We start from the raw sequence: 25,054 nt of genomic DNA, 5'->3' as shown, positions 1-25,054 counted from the left end.
CATTTATATTAATATTTCTTCAATAAAGAAACGATAATTAAGTAGAGTAACACAAACATTCAACATCTATTTGTTTAGGAAAAACGTTAATTCATATTTTTACACCACCTGTATGATTAGTATAAATGTAAAGACTATTTCAGATTTCTGTTGTTGAACTCTGAAAAAATCTTAAGTTGCTGTTTTGGTACCAAATTCTCTCCCGTAAACTGCCCTTTAAATGCATGGGAAGGTTAAATCGATTGAAATAAAAATTGGGTAGACAATAGGCGAGTTGATATATTGACAACATAGTTCATTTATCACCTTTATCAAGATATTAAGGCTAAAAAGCATTTTTCTAGCATTTCCGACATTACTTTAGTGGTTAAAGCTTTGGCTCGTCACACCGAAGACCCGGGTTCGATTCCCCACATGGGCACAATGTGTTAAGCCCATTTCTGGTGTCCCCGCTGTGATATTGCTGGAATATTGCTAAAAGCGGCGTAAAACTAAACTTAGTCAGTCAGTCTAAGTACATCAGTATATGAGAGGATACTGACGAATGAAGCTTAAGCGTCGAATCCACATGTAACTACGTTTAAATAGTTTCATCGGATAGATCATGCCTTATTATGAGGTGGGTAAAACTATTGGAAAAAAACATACATTCAATTAATATTTTCATATCTACAATGTCATCAATGTGTCAAAAGAGTGCCAGCGGTTGTTTAATTTTGTATATGTAATAGTTCCCAAGAGAAGGGGCAATATCTTTGTGTATCCTGGTTTGTGATCATCAAATGTTCGTGAAAACCTGATATATTACCTCTGATCATAAGACGTATATCCAGGATAGGCAATCCCTATTTTTAGCAGATCACACATGCTCACAAGATGTGGTGACACTTGGCCTTTGACCTCGGACAGGTCAAGTTGAGCAACTTTGATCTCGGTGGCTCCATGGGTTGAGTTACAATACCGTCCCGAATGTATTGGAATTTTATTGTGTTGAGCAAGATCACGCAGCATTGGAAAAGAATGTGTCCCAGTCCCAAGAGAAGAAATCAGAGTCCTCAAGTCTAGAATAATTTGGCAAGTCTATGTTGCCTCAGCTTTAGAAATTACGTACAAACGTATTGTACGGGTCTCCATTTGGGTTTGTTTTGTAGAAACATATCTATTTATTATTTTAATATCTATTTATATATTTATTTCTGGGACTAAATGTCAGTCTACTATTGCGGAAGATTTCTCCTCGAAAAATGGTCCGGATATCATGCCACTGACCATTCTAATTACACAGAATTGGTCTTCAGCAACCCATGCTTGTAACAGGCAACTAACGGGATCGGGTGGTTAGACTCGCGGACTATCCCAATTAGATCGTATATCGATGCTTATGATGTTGATCACTGGATTGTATGGGTCCGACGTATTTACAGACCGACGCCATTTGTAAGGAATATTGCCGTGTCTGGTGTTGAGCAACAAACAAACATTCTCCTTAAGTTGGAACCTCTGAACTCAAAGCCGAGAGCCGCGATGCGGTCCTATACAGTCATATAGGCTTGACCTATTTCCTTTGGAGGCGTTTCAAGATTTGTAAGACAGATCATCCTTGGGGAATACCAGTTTCGACAGTTCAGCCCCATTTCCCTATAACTTGTGTGGGAGTCATGAACTCATTACCTTTGTTTGACTATATTTGTTAACACGGGCCTTTGACCTTTGTCGCCCCTATCGTCAAGTGACCGACACCGATATGGTTAAAGCTCTACCCACACGCGTGATGTCGGCCAATAAGTGTGTATTTGACACGGTAGTTGCAATACACAACACCTTGCATGAATGTACCCTGAAGCATGTGTGGGGACCATAAAGTACTTTATACGGGGAACTAAGGTTGCGTTAGTGAGTTAATCACGGTAGACTGAGATATAAGTCCAGAAATTCTTAGAAATATCACGATGATCCCAGCGCATCTGTCGAAACATATTGTTTGCCATATTTCTGAGAATTTCTGGATTTAAGAAAACATATCTTTCACTGTTTTGTGATGCATATGTATTGTTTTATACATGATATTTATGTTACTGAGATGTTTGGATTTATACATCATACGACTAATATTACACACACACACACACACACACACACACACACACACACACACACCACGAAAACACACAACACAAACACACACACACACACACACACACACACACACACACACACACACCACGAAAACACACAAAAACACACAGGAGGGTATCCTCCACCGTAGTGTCATAAGGGCAGGATATCCTCCATCGTTGTGTCATAAGGGCAGGATATCCTCCATCGTTGTGTCATAAGGGCAGGATATCCTCCATCGTTGGGACACAAGGGCAGGATATCCTCCATCGTTGTGTCATAAGGGCAGGATATCCTCCATCGTTGTGTCATAAGGGCAGGATATCCTCCATCGTTGTGTCATAAGGGCAGGATATCCTCCATCGTTGTGTCATAAGGGCAGGATATCCTCCATCGTTGTGTCATAAGGGCAGGATATCCTCCATCGTTGTGTCATAAGGGCAGGATATCCTCCATCGTTGTGTCACAAGGGCAGGATATCCTCCATCGTTGTGTCATAAGGGCAGGATATCCTCCATCGTTGTGGCACAAGGGCAGGATATCCTTCCATCGTTGGGACACAAGGGCAGGATACATCGTTCAAGGGCAGGATATCCTCCATCGTTGGGGCACAAGGGCAGGATATTCTCCATCGTTGGGGCACACAAGGGCAGGATATCCTCCATCGTTGGGACACAAGGGCAGGATATCCTCCATCGTTGTGACACAAGGGCAGGATATCTTCCATCGTTGGGGCACAAGGGCAGGATATCCTCCATCGTTGTGTCACAAGGGCAGGATATCCTACATCGTTGGGGCACAAGGGCAGGATATCCTCCATCGTTGGGGCACAAGGGCAGGATATCCTCCATCTTTTGGGGCACAAGGGCAGGATATAAGTCCAGAAATTCGTTAGAAAGGGCAGGATGATCCCAGCGCATCTGTCGAAACATATTGTTTCCTCCATCGTTTCTGGCAGGATATTCTCCATCGTTAAGAAAACATATCTTTCACTGTTTTGTGATGCATATGTATTGTTTTGGGGCACAATGATATTCCATCGTTACTGAGATGTTTGGATTTATACTCCATCATACGACTAGGATATTCCACACACACAGGGCAGGACACCTCCACACACACACACACACACACACATCACACACACACACAAGGGCAGGATACACACACACACACACACAGTGATACACCACGAAAACACACACACACAGGGCAGGATACACCATCGAAAACACAACACAAGGGCAGGACACATCACACCACGAAAACATCACACACACAGGATATCACGAATCCACGAAAACATGGGCGCTGCGATAACACACAGGAGGGCAGGATATCCTCCATCGTTGTGTCATAAGGGCAGGATATCCTCCATCGTTGTGTCATAAGGGCAGGATATCCTCCATCGTTGGGTCACAAGGGCAGGATATCCTCCATCGTTGGGACACAAGGGCAGGATATCCTCCATCGTTGTGTCACAAGGGCAGGATATCCTCCATCGTTGTGTCATAAGGGCAGGATATCCTCCATCGTTGTGTCATAAGGGCAGGATATCCTCCATCGTTGGGATATCCTCCAAGGGCAGGATATCCTCCATCGTTGGGTCATAAGGGCAGGATATCCTCCATCGTTGTGTCACAAGGGCAGGATATCCTCCATCGTTGGGGCACAAGGGCAGGATATCCTCCATCGTTGGGTCACAAGGGCAGGATATCCTCCATCGTTGTGTCATAAGGGCAGGATATCCTCCATCGTTGTGTCACAAGGGCAGGATATCTTCCATCGTTGGGACTCAAGGGCAGGATATCCTCCATCGTTGGGGCACAAGGGCAGGATATTCTCCATCGTTGGGGCACAAGGGCAGGATATCCTCCATCGTTGGGACACAAGGGCAGGATATCCTCCATCGTTGGGGCACAAGGGCAGGATATCCTCCATCGTTGGGGCACAAGGGCAGGATATCCTCCATCGTTGTGTCACAAGGGCAGGATATCCTTCCATCGTTGGGGCACAAGGGCAGGATATCCTCCATCGTTGGGACACAAGGGCAGGATATCATTCATCTTTGGGACACAAGGGCAGGGTATCATCCATCGTTGGGACACAAGGGCAGGATATCCTCCATCGTTGGGGCACAAGGGCAGGATATTCTCCATCGTTGGGACACAAGGGCAGGATATCCTCCATCGTTGGGGCACAAGGGCAGGATATCCTCCATCGTTGGGACACAAGGGCAGGATATCCTCCATCGTTGGGACACAAGGGCAGGATATCATCCATCGTTGGGACACAAGGGCAGGATATCCTCCATCGTTGGGACACAAGGGCAGGATATTCTCCATCGTTGGGGCACAAGGGCAGGATAGCCTCCATCGTTGGGGCACAAGGGCAGGATATCCTCCATCGTTTGGACAAGCCGGAGGACCCAATGCCCGGGTTCGATTCCCACTGTGTTACACCAAGAGAAACCCATTTCGTGTGTGCCTTCCCCTGTTGGGATATACCTGAACCAGTTATGAAAACGGCATAAAAACAACACTCACTCACTCGAGCGTGAAGGTCCGGGTTAGAATTGATCTTCAGTAACCCATACATGTCGTAAAAGACGACTAACGGGATCGGGTGGTCAGGCTCGCTGACCTGCATGGTAGACGCATGTCATCATATTCCAATTGCGTAGAACGATGCTCATGCTGATGATCACAGGATTGTCTGGTCCAGACTCGATTATTTATTACTGCCGCAATATAGCTGGAATATTGCTGAGTGCGGCGTAACACTAAACTAACTCACTCACTTAAGCAGGACGTATTTTGACCACCTTATGACCCGGGTATCACCACGGAGGTCATATTTACAAGATGACAAGCAAACATTTCAACAAGACAAACAGCAATACCAAAACAATTCATCTTGCCAATAGGAAAATATTGATCTGTTATCATGACACTTCCTACATTGAATAAATAGTTGTTTGGGTTACAAGAGGAAAGTTACCACATTATCACTGGTTCCTTGTCCCCGCCCTTCCTCCAATAACGACGCGGGAAGACATTTTTTCTGGATAGCTTCTAATTCTAGGAAATACTAGTTTGTTGACGTTAGAAGAGGGAGTGTGCGGAATTCTTGACACGTGCCTCATACATATGCATATTTTTCGGCAAGATTCATTACATTTGCTTGCAACGTGACATATCTGAATGCTCCGTGTAATAGACGAGAGTCATGTTGAGCTACTGTGCGGGGAGGTGACTCAACAAATGTTGTTGATGTTTTTTGATAAACGGGCATTAGTCCATCAGTTTATTATGTCTAAATTCATGAAGTTATGTGAAATGTTTATTTTGAAAGACTGTCAAAGGGGGATAAATGAATAAAAACGCCCAACAGAATCTGAACGATCCCCGCACAGGTTTGACTAAAGTACTGTCGGAAATGCTAGAAAAATGCTTTTTGACTTATATTTAAAATTCAGAGGTATTACAGTTACTTAAATAACAAATATCACTTTAAGATACATCTACCTATTGTAGACCGAGGGAATAAATTTTGAGACATGCCTTAAAATGTGTTTTTACTGATGAAAATACCAAAAACTTAGAAAAATAACGGGTAGTGGGACGTTATTTGATACAAACATTAACTGCCTGTGTTACGTCATCAGCATGCACGGTATCGACAGGTGAAATTGACACCTGAGCACACGCTCGGGGGAGGGGTCATCTCAACAGATGTTTTCTTCAAAATGTTGAATATGTGTACGTATAGTATACGTATTGGTTATGTAAAGGATCATTTGTGTATGTGTGTTTGTTTTGAAATAAACATACGAATTACTGCGCATTGGAAAGAATCCTATCACTTGTGTTATCTTATCGATTGATTGTAGATGTGCAGCGTTTTAATAAATGTTTTGCATGTCAACAGTATATTTCATTGCAAAAATATGGATGTAATTCGGTCAGTTTAATCTAGTTGTGAACATTGGCCAAAGATTTAACGAAGTCACTGGTGTAGCTTCTTTAGAATATATATATTTTCTTCTCATAAAGTTTGTAGACCGCCCGTCTAAGTACTCCCTTGTCAAAGTTGTCAAGGATGGTTTTACGTCCTGGTTTTGCGTTTGAGACGGTCCCTGTCTTGTCTGATTTGTTTACAATATTGTAAACTTGTTGGTAAGACATACCAACAGCTCTACAAGTTCTGTAATAAACCCTTTCTAAACTAATGAAAGGTATACCTCCGTTTTTTTCAAGCACAAAAAACTTATAAACCTTTGCAACAATTGACGGCAAATAGTTGGCCATAGTGGACGCTGTGATAAAGATGTGCATCAATCACGGGAAACTTATTTATCAAGACTTAACATTTATATTAATATTTCTTCAATAAAGAAACGATAATTAATTAAAGTAACACAAACATTCAACATTTAGTTGTTAAAGAAAAACGTTGATTCATATTTTTCCACCACCTGTATTATTAGCATAATTGGAAAGACTATTTCAGATTTCTGTTGTCTGGTACCATATTCTCTCCTGTTAACTGCCCTTTAAATGCATGGGAATGTTAAATCCATTGAAATAAAAATTAGGTACACTATAGGCGAGTTGATATATTGACAACATAGTACATTTATCACCTTTATCAAAGTATTAAGGCTAAAAAGCATTTTTCGAGCATTTCCGACAGTACTTTAGTGTAACATCTAGTCTCTGATATTTTACATATTTTACAGAAAAAAAATTCATAAATTATAATCATAAAGTATCATGAAAAGGAGAGAATTTCTTCATTTTACAGATATTTTAGACTTGTATGTGTTTTCTGGGATATATTTGTTTCAGGGTCCTTATGACAAGCAGCTTTAAAAATATAATATTCAACGAAAAAATATAGAAAGAAAGAAAGAAAAAAACTATTGTGGCTAGAGGAAATGATGGAGGAAAAATCCCGCAACAAAATTGCCGGTTTCCTGTCCGTTGTTATACAGTTTCAGACATGACCAATGAAAGTGGACACCCCAGTCACCGATAGACAACGGCGATATGAATCAGGAGTTGTAACATTATCCCCAGTGAGATAAAGCCCGTGTTCCAAACGAGGAAGCTGGCTACTTCAAACAGGCCACCACTTGCTTACAAGAACTGCATAAAATTTGATTATGTATGGTTCTCTAGATTTTGTTGTTGGTAGTGGTGGTCTAGTAACGCTTGATAATAGTCCTGCAGGGGGCACTGATATTTATGCATTTTACTGTTATCAGGGTTCGAACCTTGGTGTTTAGAATAAAGAACGTGATCTTTTAACCACTCTAGCCCCCAGACCAGCTCTTACAGCATGAAAGGGACTAAAACTGCACCAAGGTCTGACCGTTATCATCACCGTGACGACCCGTGAAGATCCGGGGTAGAATAGGTCTTCAGCAACCCATGCTTGCCATAAAAGGCGACTTTGCTTGTCGTAAGAGGCGACTAACGGGATCGGGTGGTCAGGCTCTCTGACTTGGTTGACACATGTCATCGGTTCCCAATTGCGCAGATCGATGCTCATGCTGTTGATCACTGGATTGTCTGGTCCAGACTCGATTATTTACAGACCTCCGCCATATAGCTGGAATATTGCTGAGTGCGGCGTAAAACTAAACTCACTCACTCACTCACTATCACCGTGACATTTAGAACAATAACTTCCAATCTCCATTAAGGAGAAATGCTTTGCAGCTATTACAGTATGTTTTCAAAGCCGATTTATTCAGAACAATCAGTATCAAATAATTAACTTTTCAGCAAAAGGACATCGCCTCACTTGACAATTGAATATATATACTGAAATAGAGATAGGTTTTAGTCCGGTTTGTAAGGCTCTAAGATAAAACAAACTAAAGTACTGTCGGAAATAGAAAAAAACTGTTACACTGTATCCCTAAAATTTACACAATTGCAAATAGCATATGTCGAAATAACCAGCATCGGCCTTACTGGGCGTTCAGTGGAATGCGTAATAGGATATCCAGAAAAGCATGTTTACTCGTAAAATCGGGCAAAACTTATACGAACAGCTGCTGAAAACAATAGATCAGACTATAGATGGCAATTAGGTCGCTCAGCCAGGTATGACGACGGACAGTCGACTCACCTGGCATGAAATGCATGTGCTGCCTACGGGCACAAGGGGTCATCTCAAAGATATTTTATGTTCCACATGTGTGTTGAATATGTCTCATCTTTCGATTAATATCTTATGTGTCTTTCTTTCATAAAGTTTATGTTGAGCTATGTAAAAGAGTATGATACCCACAGAAAAGTTTAAATCAGCCATCGTATTAAAATATATAGGTGGCATCACCACCCGATGATCGACAGGACGGAATATTATTTGTATAAATTGTTATGACATGCCGTTTGCTTCCTCAGTTTTTCTTATCGTAGCTGATATAGTATGACCAGAAATTATTGAGAATTTTAGGAATATGTTTAATTGGATTTCTAGTATAAACAACCTTGACCAGCTATCAAGTGCTTGGTTTCATTCAAGAGAGACTCCGTTAATCCTTTTTCATTAGTTTGTGAAGAGTTATCCCCCTTTGTTTACTTGCTAGCAGACGACATTTTCAGTGATCCTCAGTGAGGATGATTTAGAGAAGAGGAAGTTGATTTTAAAGTATTATAACAAGGACATCAGATCAGCTAAAGTGATTTCAAGTAGGACAGGCATCCCTTTGTCCACTGTTTATCGTGTTTTGAAAAATATTGCAAATGGATATGGCATTGAGCACCAGGGAGGCGCAGATAGGCCAAGAAAATTGACTGTCGGTGACAGGAGGCGGCTTGGTATTCTTGTTTCTAAAAACAAACGAAGGAGTTTAGAAAACTTAAGGCTGGATATGATTGATAGAGGAACTGTGGCTGTCTGTAAGGAGACAATTAGAACTGAGCTGCATGCAATGGGTTGGCAGAAAAGTCGAGGAACTCCATCATCAATCATGAAACCTGAACTAAAGGAGCGAACTGGTGCTTACAGCCTAGAAATTTTAACTGGGACAATGTGATTTTCTCAGATGAAAGTTCTGTGTGGCTGTTTCCTAATACACTGAAATTCTGGACCAAATAAACTGAAAAACCTTTGTATCAGCCCAAAGTACAGTCCGAAATTTCACGTGTGGGGTGGCATATCTGTGTTAGGGGCAACGCCCCTCTGTGTATTTGAAGGGAATATGAAAAGTGAGCGGTACACAGATATTCTCGATGGACATTTACTTCCATCTGCTCACGTGTTCTATGGAAATGTTTGGATTTTCCAGCAGGACAACGACCCAAAACATCGTTCAAAGCATTCACAGGCCTGGTTTCGGACCCAAAATATGACATTATTAGATTGGCCAAGCTATAGCCCTGACCTAAATCCAATTGAAGAATGTTTGGGGACATATGAAGGAATGTGTCAATAAAAAAAATCTCACAAATATTGCTGAAATGAAAGAAGAGGTGGTCCGATATTGGGACAGCATGGACCACGACGTTCTAACTTCTTTGATCAGTAGTATGCCCCGCCGCATTGAAGCCTGCATTGCTGCCCATGGTGACTTGACAAAATACGAACTGTTCACCTGTCTTTGAATCTGGAGTTATGTTCTGCTAATATTCACATTTTATACGTGAGTAATGAGTGAATTTTTAAAAAAAAATTACAATCTTTAAATTCTCAATAATTTATGGTTGTACTGTATATCTAATTCCCGGCCTGACCCCAACCGCCGTCTGTGACATCCGTCCTGAGACACCGTTTGAGACGACCCCTCCTACCTGTTTGTATTTAGAGTGATAGTGAGACTCCGTTGTAGCTACATCCTTAATAGTTTCAGTATTAAAGTTATTATTGTTTACGACAGCTATCGTTTATAATGACGCTAAGTTTAATTTTGAAATGGGCATTTAAAATGTGTCGTTTGTATTACAATAGTATCACGCACTATCATAAAGTCATGGTCTGTTCCAAATAAGCCGGTTTGCTCATTCTACACTAATGTCTCCTCAGTAAAGTCATTTATCTACGTTTTCTATCTCCCTACCACTGAGGCTGTAGTTACGCGGACATTAGTTTAACAGATATTTCACACTTTCACATATTAACTACATAAATTGTAGATATAAATACGACAAAACAGGTTTTTTTCTATTTCCGACATAACTTTAGTCGCCTCTTAGAAGAAGCAATATAATATTACACTGACCTATTGTGGTGGTTCGTGAGTTGAGCGCGCGGATCACTAATCAAGTGAAATTGTCGATCCCAGTTGTTGATTCTCACCTGGCTCATTGTGTGGGACCTCGGGTAGATCGTGGTTCATGTTATCAACCACTAGTTTATCTAAATCGGGTATTTACAGTCTGCTGTGGCGGAAACAGTTGAAATGAAGCCACTTAAATTGTCGTGGAGAGTAGTTGAATTGGTTCGGTGGAATTCCTCCTGTAAGTTGCTAGGGCTTTGGTCTTAAGCCCCACACCGAAGCACCCGACAAACATGTACACGTGTCTGGTTAGACAAGTGGCTGAATATTTTTTTTTCATTCAGCAGCGAATGGATACCCGGTAGGAGGAGATGGTTATGCGATTGACATTCAGTCTGTTTAACGCCACACTCACCAGTAGTGACGGCGGTTTGTATATAAACAAGTCTGGACCAGACAATCCAGTGATAAACATCATGCACAATTGGGATACGATGAGAATTATACAATATAACCCTCCATAAATTATTGTTGAAGCGAAACATGAGTTAGCTTTTCTGTAATCTCAAATAAAACGCAATGCCATCCAGTGTGTCCATGTGACTGGTTTGGCGTTTATAGGGTAAGGGAGGCTACTCGAACGTAGCACACTACATTAACTCCCCTAGCCCTTCTGGCGGGATCATTCTCTCGTTGTGGTAAGTTGGTACTCGATAAGCGTTACTCGCGGTCTTGATCTCGATTAAATGTAGTTCAGCAAAATAGATTTAAAAAACAACACGTAAAATATTTGTGTTGATGGGTCTCTTATCATTGTATCCGCCTGACGACTGTGTGTAACCATGTAAGCAGGTCGACACACGCGCAGCCTCTAAACGAACAAACGGTTAGGTCGGTGCATCAGGAACGCCCTCGACATCAGGTACAGAAATACATATCAAGACTTGTTATATCCTGTAACAATACTTCATCCACAATGTCTGTTCCGTATTAAGGTATTTATATATTGTAATACCATATCCTAAGTCGATACAGGTCGAATTACAGTAGAAATATGACAACGTTCAATACCCACACTGTGACCCAGACACCAGCCATATCCGACTGGGCGGTTGCGTTTTAGGGACGCAGTCTGAACATGCATCTCGTGTTTGTTGCTTCAAGGTGTTCCAGAACATTAATTTGTGTATGGTTATCGTGACATTAAAAACGAACAGGCGAACAATTGAATTGTTATGTTTACATAGGAAACTATTGGGAAAAAAAGTTTAAAAAAAACAAACAATTATCGGCAGTTTTGAAGGTGGCTAAAATAAAACAAACAAAATCGATAGGGATATATTTGCTGCAGGAAGTTTGCAGTGTTTCTGCCTGTTGTCAGTCTATTAAGGGGCATTCGGGTAGCCTAGTGTTTACAGAACCACTAAACTTTGTTTTTTGTTACTCTTTTAACCATTACATATGAAAGATTTGTGGTTAGTCTTATGCGGAACACCAAATTTATTCTTTAAAAACTTGTGGTTAATTAATACCGAGCGATTAAAAGTGGCCAAAAAGTCGCCTGCTTCCCTCTCGCCCGCCAACGAAACCACAGACAGGTTACGTAACTCTGTCGCCAGAGCACTGCAGTGACGTCATATGAGGAAGGATTTGCAGTTAGTTGTATAGAAAATGTGTAGCACGCACATCATTTTGATGATTTCTCGACATCAACGACGACATGCCGAATCGTTGCTTTGTCGTCAATTGCTCCTAGGGGGTCGGGCGATGGTGTCACCATGCACAGATTTCCACAGGACCCCGCAGTTCGTGCTAAATGGGTTATGTTTGTGAGTGCGAAGCGAGCGTTGTGAAAACCTGAAACGATATCTTACTTGTGTTCAGATCGCTTCACGGAAGTTAAAGAATCAAAACTACTTACTAGTTGTAGTAAAATATGCATATGATTGATGACCATAAAGATTTTCTATGACACAACTTGTAACATAACGATTTCTTCCTCGGAAGTAAGGTTGTGGTCGAAGTAACAATAATATTGTAAGTAGTATTATATTGACACCCACCTCGCTGCCACGAGAGAAATTGTTATGATATACGCTATGTCATGCAAAATCCTATTGGCCATCAATAAAATACATATTTTACTACCAGTAGAAAGTAGTTTTGATTTTGTAACTCGGTGAAAACAAACCTAAATACCATTTATCCTCAGACTGGCGGATGTTCCCGACAGGGCGCCGCCATTTTTAAAAATAAAAAAAATCTGTTAGAATAATGAGATTATAGTTTGTTTTCATCAAGTTAGAAAATCAAGACTACTTTCTACTCGTTGTTAAATATGTATTGGAATCATAACCAAACGGATTTTGCATGACACAACTTATAACATAACGATTTCTTCCACGGAAGCGAGGTGGGGGTCGAAGTCACAATACTGCGCGATAAATTTCTTGCTACATTCCCATGGTTAATGTCCACTCACCAGTATGTAGATACTAGTCAATGTGCGTCTTTATATTTGGTCTTATAATCCTAATTAGTTTATTATCACACTTGTATGCATTTTGAAACTAAATAAAAAGCAGACGATCTGCTGATACTTATAGTGAATTTATAACAGAACTGTAATATCTAGACATTTTATAGTTTGCCAATGTGAATCATAATTCGCACACACACCCTAGTGCATGTTGTCTGTCTCATTACACTTCACGGAGAAAACAATGATTCTGTTGAATGCTACGACAAATGAATAAAAACAAAATGCAAATATTAAAATTAAAACAGATTAAAGTTATAGGAACAATATCAGGCCATTACCTTGTTCGAGGAATGTATCCATCAATATCCACAAAACTGTTCCAAATGATGTGTCTTTTAACAGTTTAATATACGAAAAAGTGATAAATCTTTTCAGGTATTGGTGTATAGTCTCATTGGTCACCCAAGATAGCACACCTGGCAACTAATTGCATAATGTCCGCCTTTCTTTAAAACAGTAATTTAGTTAGCCAATAATGGGCAATCAATCAATGTTTTGCCGGTTAATCCTTTGAAAGAAGGACGTTGTTTTTACGCAGACACCGACACGACAGAGTGTATTCAGTATAGATTAGTAAATCTACATACATAAACACTACCTTTTGACAATTCCGCTGTGTAAGATAAAAGTAATTAATCAATCAGCGTGTTATCGGTTAATCCTTTGATCGATGTTTATAATGTTGAATATTTACTCCAGACACAAGAAATGCCAAATGGGAACCTTTGTCGGGTAATCTAAGTGTGTTACCACTAATTATACCTGTTATAAATTCATTAAGTGACCATCAAGTGAATGATGACAAATAACATGTGTAGGTTTATACCACCTAACACGGGTTACAACGAGGGAGTATTAATTGCTGTATTGCATGTGAAAACTTATGGGCCGACACTGTTTTGAGAATACAAACAGATTTTTACATGACATGATTAAATATCGAGGTAAAACAACACAGAAATGGGATCAATTTGGATCAGTCATTATACAAATAGGGCCTAACGACACCAATCGATTTTGACAGAATCGTCTATGAAAACAAGTTGTAACTCGGAAACTAGGCAAAGCAGGAGACAAAAATAAATGACAGTAGATTGTGAGAACATATAGCTTTCATTTTCCACAACAATTGTCACGATTTCAGGTTTATACAAGCCTGTAAACACGATAATTTACCCCCTAAAATGTAGATGAATTCTGCATCGGCTCTCAAAGCGATTCCTCATATGACGTCACAGAGGCGCGCCGCTCTGATTGGTTGAAATTTCGTTCGCGGGTGAGAATTGTGCACTGTTGTCAAAAAGGTCGATTTAAGTCAATTAAAGGTCGAAATGAGTAGTTTTAATGACGGGGTTTCATTTATAACGATGCCAGTTAGTGATTTATGTATTTGTACCCCCTAGGGTTTATGTGACCTTTAAAGCGTTCGCCCATCACGCCGAAGACCCGGGTTCGATTCCACACATGGGTTGAATGGTGTCCCCCGCCGTGATATTGCTGGAATATTGCTAAGAGCGGCGTCAAACTATACTCACTCTGTCAGTCAAGTAAAAATTTCATAACGTTTGTATATTTTGGTTTTCAAGTCATTACACACTTTCGTCAGACAGTTTATTTTAAGACTGACATCGTTTTCCGAACACTGGCAGAAATTAACGCAAAGAATAGTCCAGCTTTGGTATTAAATGTGTATATTTTTTAATGTGTGTATATATAATTATGATCTGCGACAATATTTCTTTGCAGTGGTCAAAATGTCAACTCTGAAGTTGCTAACAGACAAGGGCGGTAACTCTGTATACGCAAATTGTGTAGACGGCCATTATTTTCCGCCTTTCACTTTGGATGTGGAATATGCCACCCACTTGGAGAACATTCAGAAAATGCACATCAGGGACGATGACGTCACCGTAGTGGGCTACGCCAAGTCAGGTTTGAGGCGCTAAAACAGTCTTGAAATAATATATGGACCGTTTTTCTCAATGTAAACTTCAACGGGTAGGAGGTATCTGGAAACAGTAAACATGTGAATGAGTCTGAGAGTCATTAATTTTGTCGAAATTAAACACCACTGGCAAAGAGAGAATTTGAGAGAAGTACATTGGCGGATCCAGAGGGGAGGGGTGGGTGGGTTCAGGGGGTTGCCCCCGAAAAAAGCAGTATCACACTGCTGGAATATTGCTAAAAGCGGCAAAAAAATAATAAATAATAATAAATAAATAAATAAGATAAAATAAAAGTAAATAAAAAAATAATGGTTTCACGTTCCAAGAGGGGGCGTTTAATTGACAAAGATGCAGCAATATTTACCCAGAATAAGTGCAGGCAGGCTCCGATGGTCAATACTTAGGTAAGACAATCGATAATGTTTAATGTCTAAGATCAGCTCTGACTGAAATATTGTTTTAATTGTGTCATACAGAGTTGACGCATCCTCAAGTTCCACCGTGTAATGTTGACATGTTTGTATCTGTTAGGTACACACTGGATGTGGGAGGTGGCTGGGATGTTGACATGTTTGTATCTGTTTATGTATCCCTGTCAGGTACACACTGGGTGTGGGAGGTGGCGGGGATGTTGCTGGCCGGAAGTACAAACTACATCCGGGATATCAAAGAGAGCCAATTCCTGGAAGTCAAGGAAGTGGCGGCGCTTGACGCTCTGACGTCACCGAGACTACTCAACACACACATGGGATTCAGGTAACAATCCCGAGGCCAAGGGCTTATTTTCTTCAGCCAAAACAGAGGAGGCGGCTTTGGTCCAACTATGAACTGACCAAAGATATATCTAAAGCCCCATTCACTTGCTCAAAATGTACTCATGTAAGTAAACATGCACATGTGTAAATATACATACGTGTGTAATAGTAAATTTACTTTGCGTTCACATTGAATTTATATAGAGAGAGTAAACTCGAAAGTGTAAAAATAAATGCATTAAATTGTATCATTTTTTCTCTGAACTTCAACAGAGAAAGATGTTCTCTTATCAGTGGCGCTTTAGAAGACAAACCCAGTATTAGATATGTACTGCTCTTGCAATAGTCTGTCACAAGATAGACTGTCTGTTTGCTGGATCGACATTAATAAAACTAGTGACGACAAAGACTGGTACGACAATTTTCGAATGAACAAAGGGTTTTCGATCTCTTCTGCACACAACTGCAGGATTACGTAAAAGCTAGTTCGCCAACCTTTGGATGTACGAATGAAAGTTGCAATCGCTATATACTGGCAGGGGTTGACTTTAAGAAAGTAACTTGTCCTGACTAATTTTCCACTTGCCCTGATTTTATGACATAATCATGATGATGTAATTATGAAAGAAGAAATCAACATGGTATTTGATGTTAATGTTTACTGGACTATTTATTGAAAAGTTATAAATAGCAAAGAAAGATAACTCTACTTTATTATCATTGCGAAATTTAATAGCTACATTTTGAGCAGATATGAAATTAAATCCAAGTTTATTTGCAGTTTGAAACCATAAGTAAAAATTATCTAGTAGCCCACGGACAAGTAAGATACCATTATTTGATTGTCCGAAATGAAAACTGACGTCCCGGGCATCGGGCGATGGGATTTTGAACCCTGACTGGATAGCTTCAACTTCAGAATATAGAACTGTGGGGAATTTGTTTGGTGTAGGGAAGTCCACCGTTTGTAAATGTATTCATGAAGTTTGTCAGACCATATGTGATGTTTGGGTTACATATTATATAACTTTTCACCTAATTGAAGATGACATGACACAGTTTACTCGCAGTGCAAAGTTGCACATGTGTAAATATACTTTTGCACCTGGTCCTGACCACATGTTAATTTGCTCCTAGTGTATATTTACATACGTGTGTAAATGCGTTCACATGACACATTTACACACGTATGTAAAGTTTGCTCATGTGTGTATTTATACATATGTGCGCAAACAGGTGCATGTGAACGGGGCTTTAGATGCAATATTTGGTATACTGTTGAAATCAACTGGGATTCGACTGGCATGCAACTGGCATACGATACCTTGCCTTGCACGCGCAATGCACGTGCACTACACCCAGATAGCATTAGGACGTTGGGCCAACGTTGGCAATGTTGGCAAAACCATTGCCAACGTTGGGCCAACGTCTGAATGCTTTCTTGGTACACGCGCTACCCGTGTCCTGCACGTGCGCTGCCCGCACGACCCGTCTTGTGAGAACACATGTTCATACTGACAAACAGTCACTTACTTCACAGTGATCCTTCGCAGCCTCGTGGAGAGAGAGGAGTATGCATCTTGTCTATTTGTTACAGTGAGTGAGTTTAGTTTTACGCCGCTTTTAGCAATATTCCAGCAATATCACGGCGGGGGAACACCAGAAATGGGCTTCACACATTGTACCCATGTGGGGAAACGAACCCGGGTCTTCGGCGTGACGAGCGAACGCCGTAACCACTAGCCTACCCCCCCCCCCCCCCTATTTGTTACAGGTTCTGTATTACAGAACTCAGGTTCTGACTAACCCTTGATGGGTAGAGTGGGAAATATAATGCTTGCTTTTATATATTTGCTATTTTATTAAATTTCTTATATTCAAAGGCATTTATACCCGTGAAGATCCGGGTTAGAATTGGCAACCCATGCTTTGCGTAAGAGACGACTAACGGTATCGGGTGGCTTGGCTCACTGGTTGATGAGCGTTATCGTATCCCAGTTGTGTAGATCAACGCTCATGTTGTTGATCACTGGATTGTCTGGCCCAGACTCAATTGTTTACAGACCAAAGCCATGTAGCTGGAATATTGTTGAGTGCGGCGTTAAACAATAAACAATTAAAAAATATCTTTGAATACACAATGCCATTTAGAAAGTGGTCAAAGTTAGCACATGTTATATTTGGGATTACAAATTCTAGTACTGTCTAGTAATATTGGCCTCTCAGTGGGTCCAGATAGATCCATGACCAAGGTCGTCACGATATGGCTGCAATATTGCCGATGTGACGTTAAATTTTAACTCACTCACCCATGACCAAGGATCAATTCCAGATTCCTGCCGTCGGAGATCGTGACCAAGAGAACCAAGGTCATTTACCTACTGAGGAACCCTAAGGACGTCGCGGTGTCCCTCTACCATCACGTGACCGGAATGAATCCCGGAGAGAAATTTGTGTACAACGGGACCTGGGACGACTTCCTGGACGCCTATCTCCAGGGTAACGGTGAGTTAGGATGCTACCCTACAGCGGGATGTGAAGTCCCACAGTGAAAACTGTGGATTTGTGATAAGGCTGTCCGTATTTTTACTGTGTTTCCCATCTCCTGCCCAACCCGACTTTTCATTCCGAAGTGAAGTAATATAAACATTTTTATTGTCAATTTTACTCGGAAATGAATGCCCTGCTGTGATGAAAATAACCCAATACTCCTTAAAAAACACGTCATCTTGTTCTTCTTTCTCAATATTTTCAAAACAATGTTTCCGAAGCAAAGCGACTCGATCTACAATATAAATCAATATACAGACTATTACCAAGGACGTATATACGTCTTTGCTATTGTCTGGTCCAGACTCGATTATTTACAGACCGCCGCCATATAGCTGGAATATTGCCGAGTGCAGCGTAAAACTAAATTCACTCACTCACTCTGGTCGCACATCGTAAGCGTAGAACAGTGACAACAGTTTGAACATACCTATCGAAAAATGTGTTGCGCCAATTACTTTACTTTGTGATATGGTTTTGTTTCATGATCGCAGTCTGGTTTGGGTCTTGGTTCGACAGTGTCTTAGCCTGGGAGAAGACAGTTACAGCTCTCACGGAATTACCCGTACTTACTGTGCACTACGAAGCCATGAAAGCGGTATGCATATTTTGTTTGGCTTTAAATAAATTTCACACCAAGCTTACCCTGTATATAATGTAAATATTGTAAAACTGGTGATAAAATCAGAACTTTCTACTGTTTATTTTTTATTTTAACGCCGCACTTAGCAGTGTTCCATCTGTATAGAGGGTCTGCCAATAACTGGGGGCGGTGGGGTAACCTAGTGCTTTGGCGTTCGCTCGTCACGCTGAAGACCCGGGTTCTATTCCCCACGTGGGCACAATGTGTGAAGCCCATTTCCGGTGTCCCCCGCCGTGGTATTGCTGGAATATTGCTGAAAGCGGCGTAAAACCAATCTCACTAACTCATTCTGCCAATAATTGAATCTGGGCCCTCTTGCACAAAGCAATCCTAGTGCTACGACTATGGAGAGTTGACTTTTACCCCGCTTTTAGCAATATCTCGACGGGGGACACCAGAAATATGCTTCTCACACTGTACCCATGTAGAGAATCACTGGAGTGTCTGGTCCAGACTCGATTATTTACAGACCGCCTCCATACACCTGGAAAATTGCCAAGTTCGGCGTTAAAAATATAACCAACCAACCATTACTAAGTCTTCGATATACGCTTGTCCGCTGGCTCGGGACTACTGACTTTGTGACGAGGACGGTTAGGAATCTAATGTCCTCACCGCCTTGTTGCATTTGAGGGGTAAGAATTTGAACCAGTTCTAGACTATTAATTTTGTTTTTGCTACAACTAAAACAGCATAAACTAATGATTAAGTAGAATAACTGAAAATGTCCTTCTTTCAAGATTTTTATGGAGATGCATGTACAATGTGACTGGCCCTCCTTAAATTTATGTACAAAGTAAGCGCTTAAATGAAAAAATTCAAAAAGCCATAAATTACGAACGGTTCCCTAGGATGTAAACTTTGTGATATGCTCCGTTGGAGACGGAAGGACGGTATGAACGCTTCGTAAGCGGGGTTATAATAAGGTTAACACCTGCCCCGTGGTACTAGTCTCAGGAACATTTTTGAGTCTGTCGTATTTCAGGATCCCTTGTCAAATGTACAACGTCTGTCGGAGTTCCTTGGGGTACAACGTGATTCCGAGTTCTGCCAAGAAGTGGTGGAAGCATGCAGTTTTAAGAAACTCAAACAGGCCAAGGACAACGTGAAGGGAAACAATCTGCGGAACGCATGGAAACCCGGCACTGAGGGCTTTTACAGGAAAGGTAGGACAGTCATCTGTCGTCTTTGAAATAATGGCTTAAAATCGGTTTTGTATTTGAATACAGAAAATTTCGCGAAAATATTGCTCGGGTTTTAGAGGGCTTGTCGCACAAAGGTATTGGTTGACAGCATGACACGGATTAACTAGAGTGAGTGAGTTTAGTTTTACGCCGCTTTTAACAATATTCCAGCTATATCACGGTGAGGGACACAAGAAAAGGGCTTCACACATCGTATCCATATGGGGAATCGAACTCAGGTCGTCGGCGTGACGAGCGAACGCTTTAACCACTAGGCTACCCCACCTTCGGAACGATCCAGTCGATCTAGAGAACAGCAGTGATGTTCATTCCCTATACTTTCGTTACCGAATTCAGTGAGTACATAGGTAAGAGGCCATGGACGAGGACAGAGTACCGAGTTACAAAAATACACTCAGATTGCAATTCTCGTGTAGACAACATGTATACCAGTCAAAAGAGGTTAAGGAACATCCTTATTCTTTCATATCGTTTCAATGTGGATCAACGATAGTAAAATTAAAAAAATCACGTGATCTTTAACTTCTTTCGCGTATTATATACTGAACCACAAAAGAAATGTCGCACCGATAGCGGTTTCTTAAATTTAATTCACTCTAATTAACAATCAAAACGGACTATTGAGTTCAAACTTGACAATTATGGTTAACACATTTTCGGGAATCACATTTAGAGTTCACACAAACAAAATCACCAAAAATGGTACCTTTGGTTACCCCAAAGTCAGTATTGTGTGTGTGGCCTACATGGGCATCGATGAAAGCTTGCATCGTCTGTACATAGAATGCATTAGCCGGTCGATACGCTGTGAAATGTCTGATCGAGTCCAGCAACAGTTGTCGGCCTTGGGTGGAGGTCATTCAGGTTTTTTTTTTAGGTTAGGTGAAATTGGGTTTAGCGTCGCGCGGGAGAATATTTCGCTCATTATGACGATGTGCATGCGTGTGTATGTATAGGTGCGGCTGCTTGTACTAGCCCAGACTGAAGCTGGTTTTATAGTGCTAGCCCACTGAGATACCATGCCGCAGTGAAGCATGAATACCCCATTCAGACACATTATACTGACTCCGAACCAACCAGTCCTTGTTGTACCCATTAATGCCGAGCGCCAGGCAGGGACCAACAAGTACCATATTTTAAGGTCTTTTGGTATGACGCGGTCGGGGATCGAACCCGCGACCTTCCACTCTCCGGGCGGACGCCCTAACCACTACACCAAGAAGGCGGTCCAATATTCTTTGAATCTCGTCCCAAAGGTGTCCTATTGGACTCAAATCCGGACTGGGTGTTGGCTATTGTAGGGTTTGGATGCCATGTTGTCTTAGCAAGTCCAATGTTACTCTGGCAGCATGGGCACGAGCGTTGTCTTGCTGTAACATGTGATTTCTGTAACGTCCAAAATGTGGTACAACGTCTTATGACTTGGTCAATATAGCGAGCAGCTGTCACGTCATTTCCTCATCCGAGATTCTGGAACACCGCGGTGCCATCTATCTGGTTCAGACCGATTGCACCCCACACCATGATGTTTGGACCACCCCACGAGTCTCTTTCAACAATACACTCATTGGAAAACAGTTCCCCTCGCCTTCACCATACTCTCACTCTGCCATCGACTGTCGAAACACAATATCGGTTTTCACGAGAAAAAAGCACAGTTCTCCATTGTCGATAACGCCAATTTCGATGCTGAGTTGCTCATTGCAGTCGGTTTTGGAGGCGATTAGCGGTGAGGACAGGACTACCATATGGTCTGTGACAGCAGAGGTTTCTTCCGCGCAAACGTCGACGGTCTGTGGACGTCGACGTCGATCGCTCTGTGCAAACGATCCTGCAGATGGTGGCGCACAATCTGTCGGTCTTGACGTTGTGATGTTACTGAAGTTGGATGCTGTTAATGACCTGATACCACTCCAGCAGTCGGTTTATTGTCCTAATATGAACATTAAAATGTTCTGTGCAGTCTGGTCAACTTGCAATCGTCCCAAGACTTGGTTCCTCTGATCTCGTAAGTCGTGCCATGGTGATTGTGTCAAAACAAATATGATTTCAGGCGAGTTTGGGACTCGCTTTCATTAGCACGGTTGTCACGATATGCACATGCATTTTCATTTTCACGAATGTCATACGGAACCTTTTTACCACGTCGGCCGTTTAAGGTGCGTTTGGTCGATATGCCTTTTCATCAGAAAACACACTGATGTTGGTAAAAACTGCCAACTTGGATTGAAAAACATGTTAACAAAACGATACAATCTTAATAAAGACACCATTTTGTAAGAACAAAATCTGGCATTTTGTTTTGAAAGGCGACGTTTCTTTTGTGGTTCAGGATTAAAAACAGAGAGAAAAGATGGGCCACGAAAGATTTATTATCGGATCTGAACGGCGATTGGTTGCATAATGTGTTGAAAATATCTTTTTCACAATGTTGTAAGTAATAATTATTGCCCAGCTAACAATTTTACGTTGTCACAACGTTATGCTTTCGTCGTTACAACGTTATTCTGTGGACTTCTGGGGCGGTGGGGTAGCCTAGTGGTTCAAGCGTTGGCTCGTCACGCCAAAGACCCGGGTTCGATTCCCCACATGGGTACAATATGTGAAACCCATTTCTGGTGTCCCTCGCCGTGATATTGCTGGAATATTGCTAAAAGCGGCGTAAAACCGTACTCACTCACTCACTGTGGACTCCTATTTACGTTGTCACAACGTTGTGACGTGACGTTGTGATACGTCATTTTTACGTCGCCACAAGGTTAACGTTATTGATGCTAACGTATATTTCGTTGTCTTAACGTTCTATTGAACGTTAATACCGTAGTTGCATAGTTTTCCCAGTGACGTGATATTAACGTCAGTAAGAATGGAAATTACGTTACTGTGACTTCAGTATATTTTTGGGATGGTAATCAAAAAGTGTATTACAGTAATATAATAGGTAAATAACGGTCTTGTTTTCTGCAGAAATTACGAATAGTTCAATATACGCTCTTGTTCTCACGAGTTTCGGGAAAGAGTTTACATCGCATCAACGTTTAAGAAACATAACATTGTGTAATAGACGATACACAACGTTTTCACAACGTATATATGTTACGTTGTTGTTACGTAATAACGTTATAAGTACTTACGCAGCGACAACATTGTGTCACGACGTTACCAGGCTACAACCTTCCCACAACGTTGTGTTAGCTTGGTGACTCTAAACGTTAAATATTGTTTGTTTTGACTGTTTAACGCCGCACTCAGCAATATTCCAGCTCTATGGCGGTCGTAAACGTTACTGAGAAACGTAAATGAGTAAAACGATGTTTGTATGTTACAGGGGAAGTGGGAGACTGGAAGAAACGTTCCTGAGTAAATCAATAAAACGATGTGTCTATGTTACAGGGGAAGTGGGAGACTGGAAGAACTGGTTTACCGTGGCCCAGAACGAAAGATTTAATGCGTTGTATGCAGAAAAGATGAAAAATTCCAAACTGACAATTCTGTTTAAATAAAAAGGACAGTCTGGGCTGGGAATTCCCAGTCGATATTTGAGGATGATACAGCTGCGTAAATCCACTCTGTTAAAATACGACCCGATCATACGTGAATTATATCAACACAGGAACAGAATCGCGATTGTTGCTGAGTGTCATTATCTTTAATTGTGAGAATACGAGTTCAGGCTAAGGCGTTTGGGTGGTCAAGCTTGGTTTATACATGTCATCGAATTCAATACGTTGATCGATGCCCTCAACAATATCCCAGTATTCCAGACAAGGCAGTGATAGTGTTAGCATCTATCAACGTCTAAGGGGTACGTTGTATAGTAGGAATATGTTTAATTGGATTTCTAGTATAAACAACCTTGACCAGCTATCAAGTGCTTGGTTTCATTCAAGAGAGACAACTCCGTTAATCCTTTTTTATTAGTTTGTGAAGAGTTATCCCCCTTTGTTTACTTGCTAGCAGACGACAGTTTCAGTGATCCTCAGTATGGATGATTTAGAGAATAGGAAGTTGATTTTAGAGTATTATAACAAGGACATCAGATCAGCTAAAGTGATTTCAAGAGTAGAACAGGCATCCCTTTGTCCACTGTTTATCGTGTTTTGAAAAATATTGCAAATGGATATGGCATTGAGCACCAGGGAGGCGCAGGTAGGCCCAGAAAATTGACTGTCCGTGACAGGAGGCGGCTTGGTATTCTTGTTTCTAAAAACAAACGAAGGAGTTTAGAAAACTTAAGGCTGGATATGATTCATAGAGGAACTGTGGCTGTCTGGAAGGAGACAATTAGAACTGAGCTGCATGCAATGGGTTGGCAGAAAAGTCGAGGAATTCCATCACCGATCATGAAACCTGAACAAAAGGAGCGAAGGTTGAACTGGTGCTTACAGCATAGAAATTTTAACTGGGACAATGTGATTTTCTCAGATGAATGTTCTGTGTAGCTGTTTCCTAATACAGTGAAATTCTGGACCAAACAAACTGAAAAACCTTTGTATCAGCGCCCAAAGTACAGTCCGAAATTTAACGTATGGGGTGGCATATCTGTGTAAGGGGCAACGCCCCTCTGTGTATTTGAAGGGAATGTGAACAGTGAGCGGTACACAGATATTCTCGAGGGACATTTACTTCCATCTGCTCACGTGTTCTATGGAAAGTTTTGGATTTTCCAGCAGGACAACGACATCGTTCAAAGCATTCACAGGCCTGGTTTCGGACCCAAAATATGACATTATTAGATTGGCCAAGCTATAGCCCTGACCTAATAAATCCAGTAGAAAATGTTAGGGGACTTAAGAAGGAAAGTGTCAATACGAAAAATCTGACAAATATTGCTGAAATGAAAGAAGAGGTGGTCCGATATTGGGACAGCACTTTCTAACTTCTTTGATCAGTAGTATGCCTCGCCGCATTGAAGCCTGCATTGCTGCCCATGGTGACTTGACAAAATACTAACTGTTCACCTGTCTTTGAATCTGGAGTTATGTTCTGCTAATATTCACATTTAATACCTGAGTAATGAGTGAAAAATATAAAAAAATTCAATCTTTAAATTCTCAATAATTTC

At 41.2% G+C, this 25,054-nt stretch overlaps 1 protein-coding gene across 4 annotated transcripts in view; it reads left to right on the top strand.

Moving 5' to 3' along the window:
* LOC124277658 (sulfotransferase 1B1-like) overlaps positions 1 to 23,854 on the top strand; it is a 35,500-nt gene extending 11,646 nt beyond the window's left edge. The window contains exons 1-7 of one of the 4 annotated variants that reach the window (XM_046713386.1): positions 11,165 to 11,270; positions 14,637 to 14,822; positions 15,436 to 15,592; positions 17,924 to 18,096; positions 18,636 to 18,739; positions 19,770 to 19,950; positions 23,383 to 23,854. In XM_046713386.1, the coding sequence (XP_046569342.1) occupies positions 14,645 to 14,822; positions 15,436 to 15,592; positions 17,924 to 18,096; positions 18,636 to 18,739; positions 19,770 to 19,950; positions 23,383 to 23,492 (903 nt within the window). In that variant the 5' untranslated portion in view covers positions 11,165 to 11,270; positions 14,637 to 14,644 and the 3' untranslated portion in view covers positions 23,493 to 23,854. Of the gene's footprint in view, positions 1 to 11,164; positions 11,344 to 14,636; positions 14,823 to 15,435; positions 15,593 to 17,923; positions 18,097 to 18,635; positions 18,740 to 19,769; positions 19,951 to 20,139; positions 20,179 to 23,382 lie in introns of those variants that run through there. The other 3 variants (XM_046713388.1, XM_046713385.1, XM_046713389.1) reach the window with 3 other exon arrangements.
* The last annotated feature ends 1,200 nt before the right edge of the window (positions 23,855 to 25,054 follow it).

Source organism: Haliotis rubra, unplaced genomic scaffold, assembly GCF_003918875.1.
Source record: "Haliotis rubra isolate DU_JTF1 unplaced genomic scaffold, ASM391887v1 Scf225, whole genome shotgun sequence".
Classification (NCBI taxonomy): domain Eukaryota; kingdom Metazoa; phylum Mollusca; class Gastropoda; order Lepetellida; family Haliotidae; genus Haliotis; species Haliotis rubra.
Note: the sequence above shows the minus strand (reverse complement) of the source record. Positions and strands in the feature narration are given on the sequence as shown.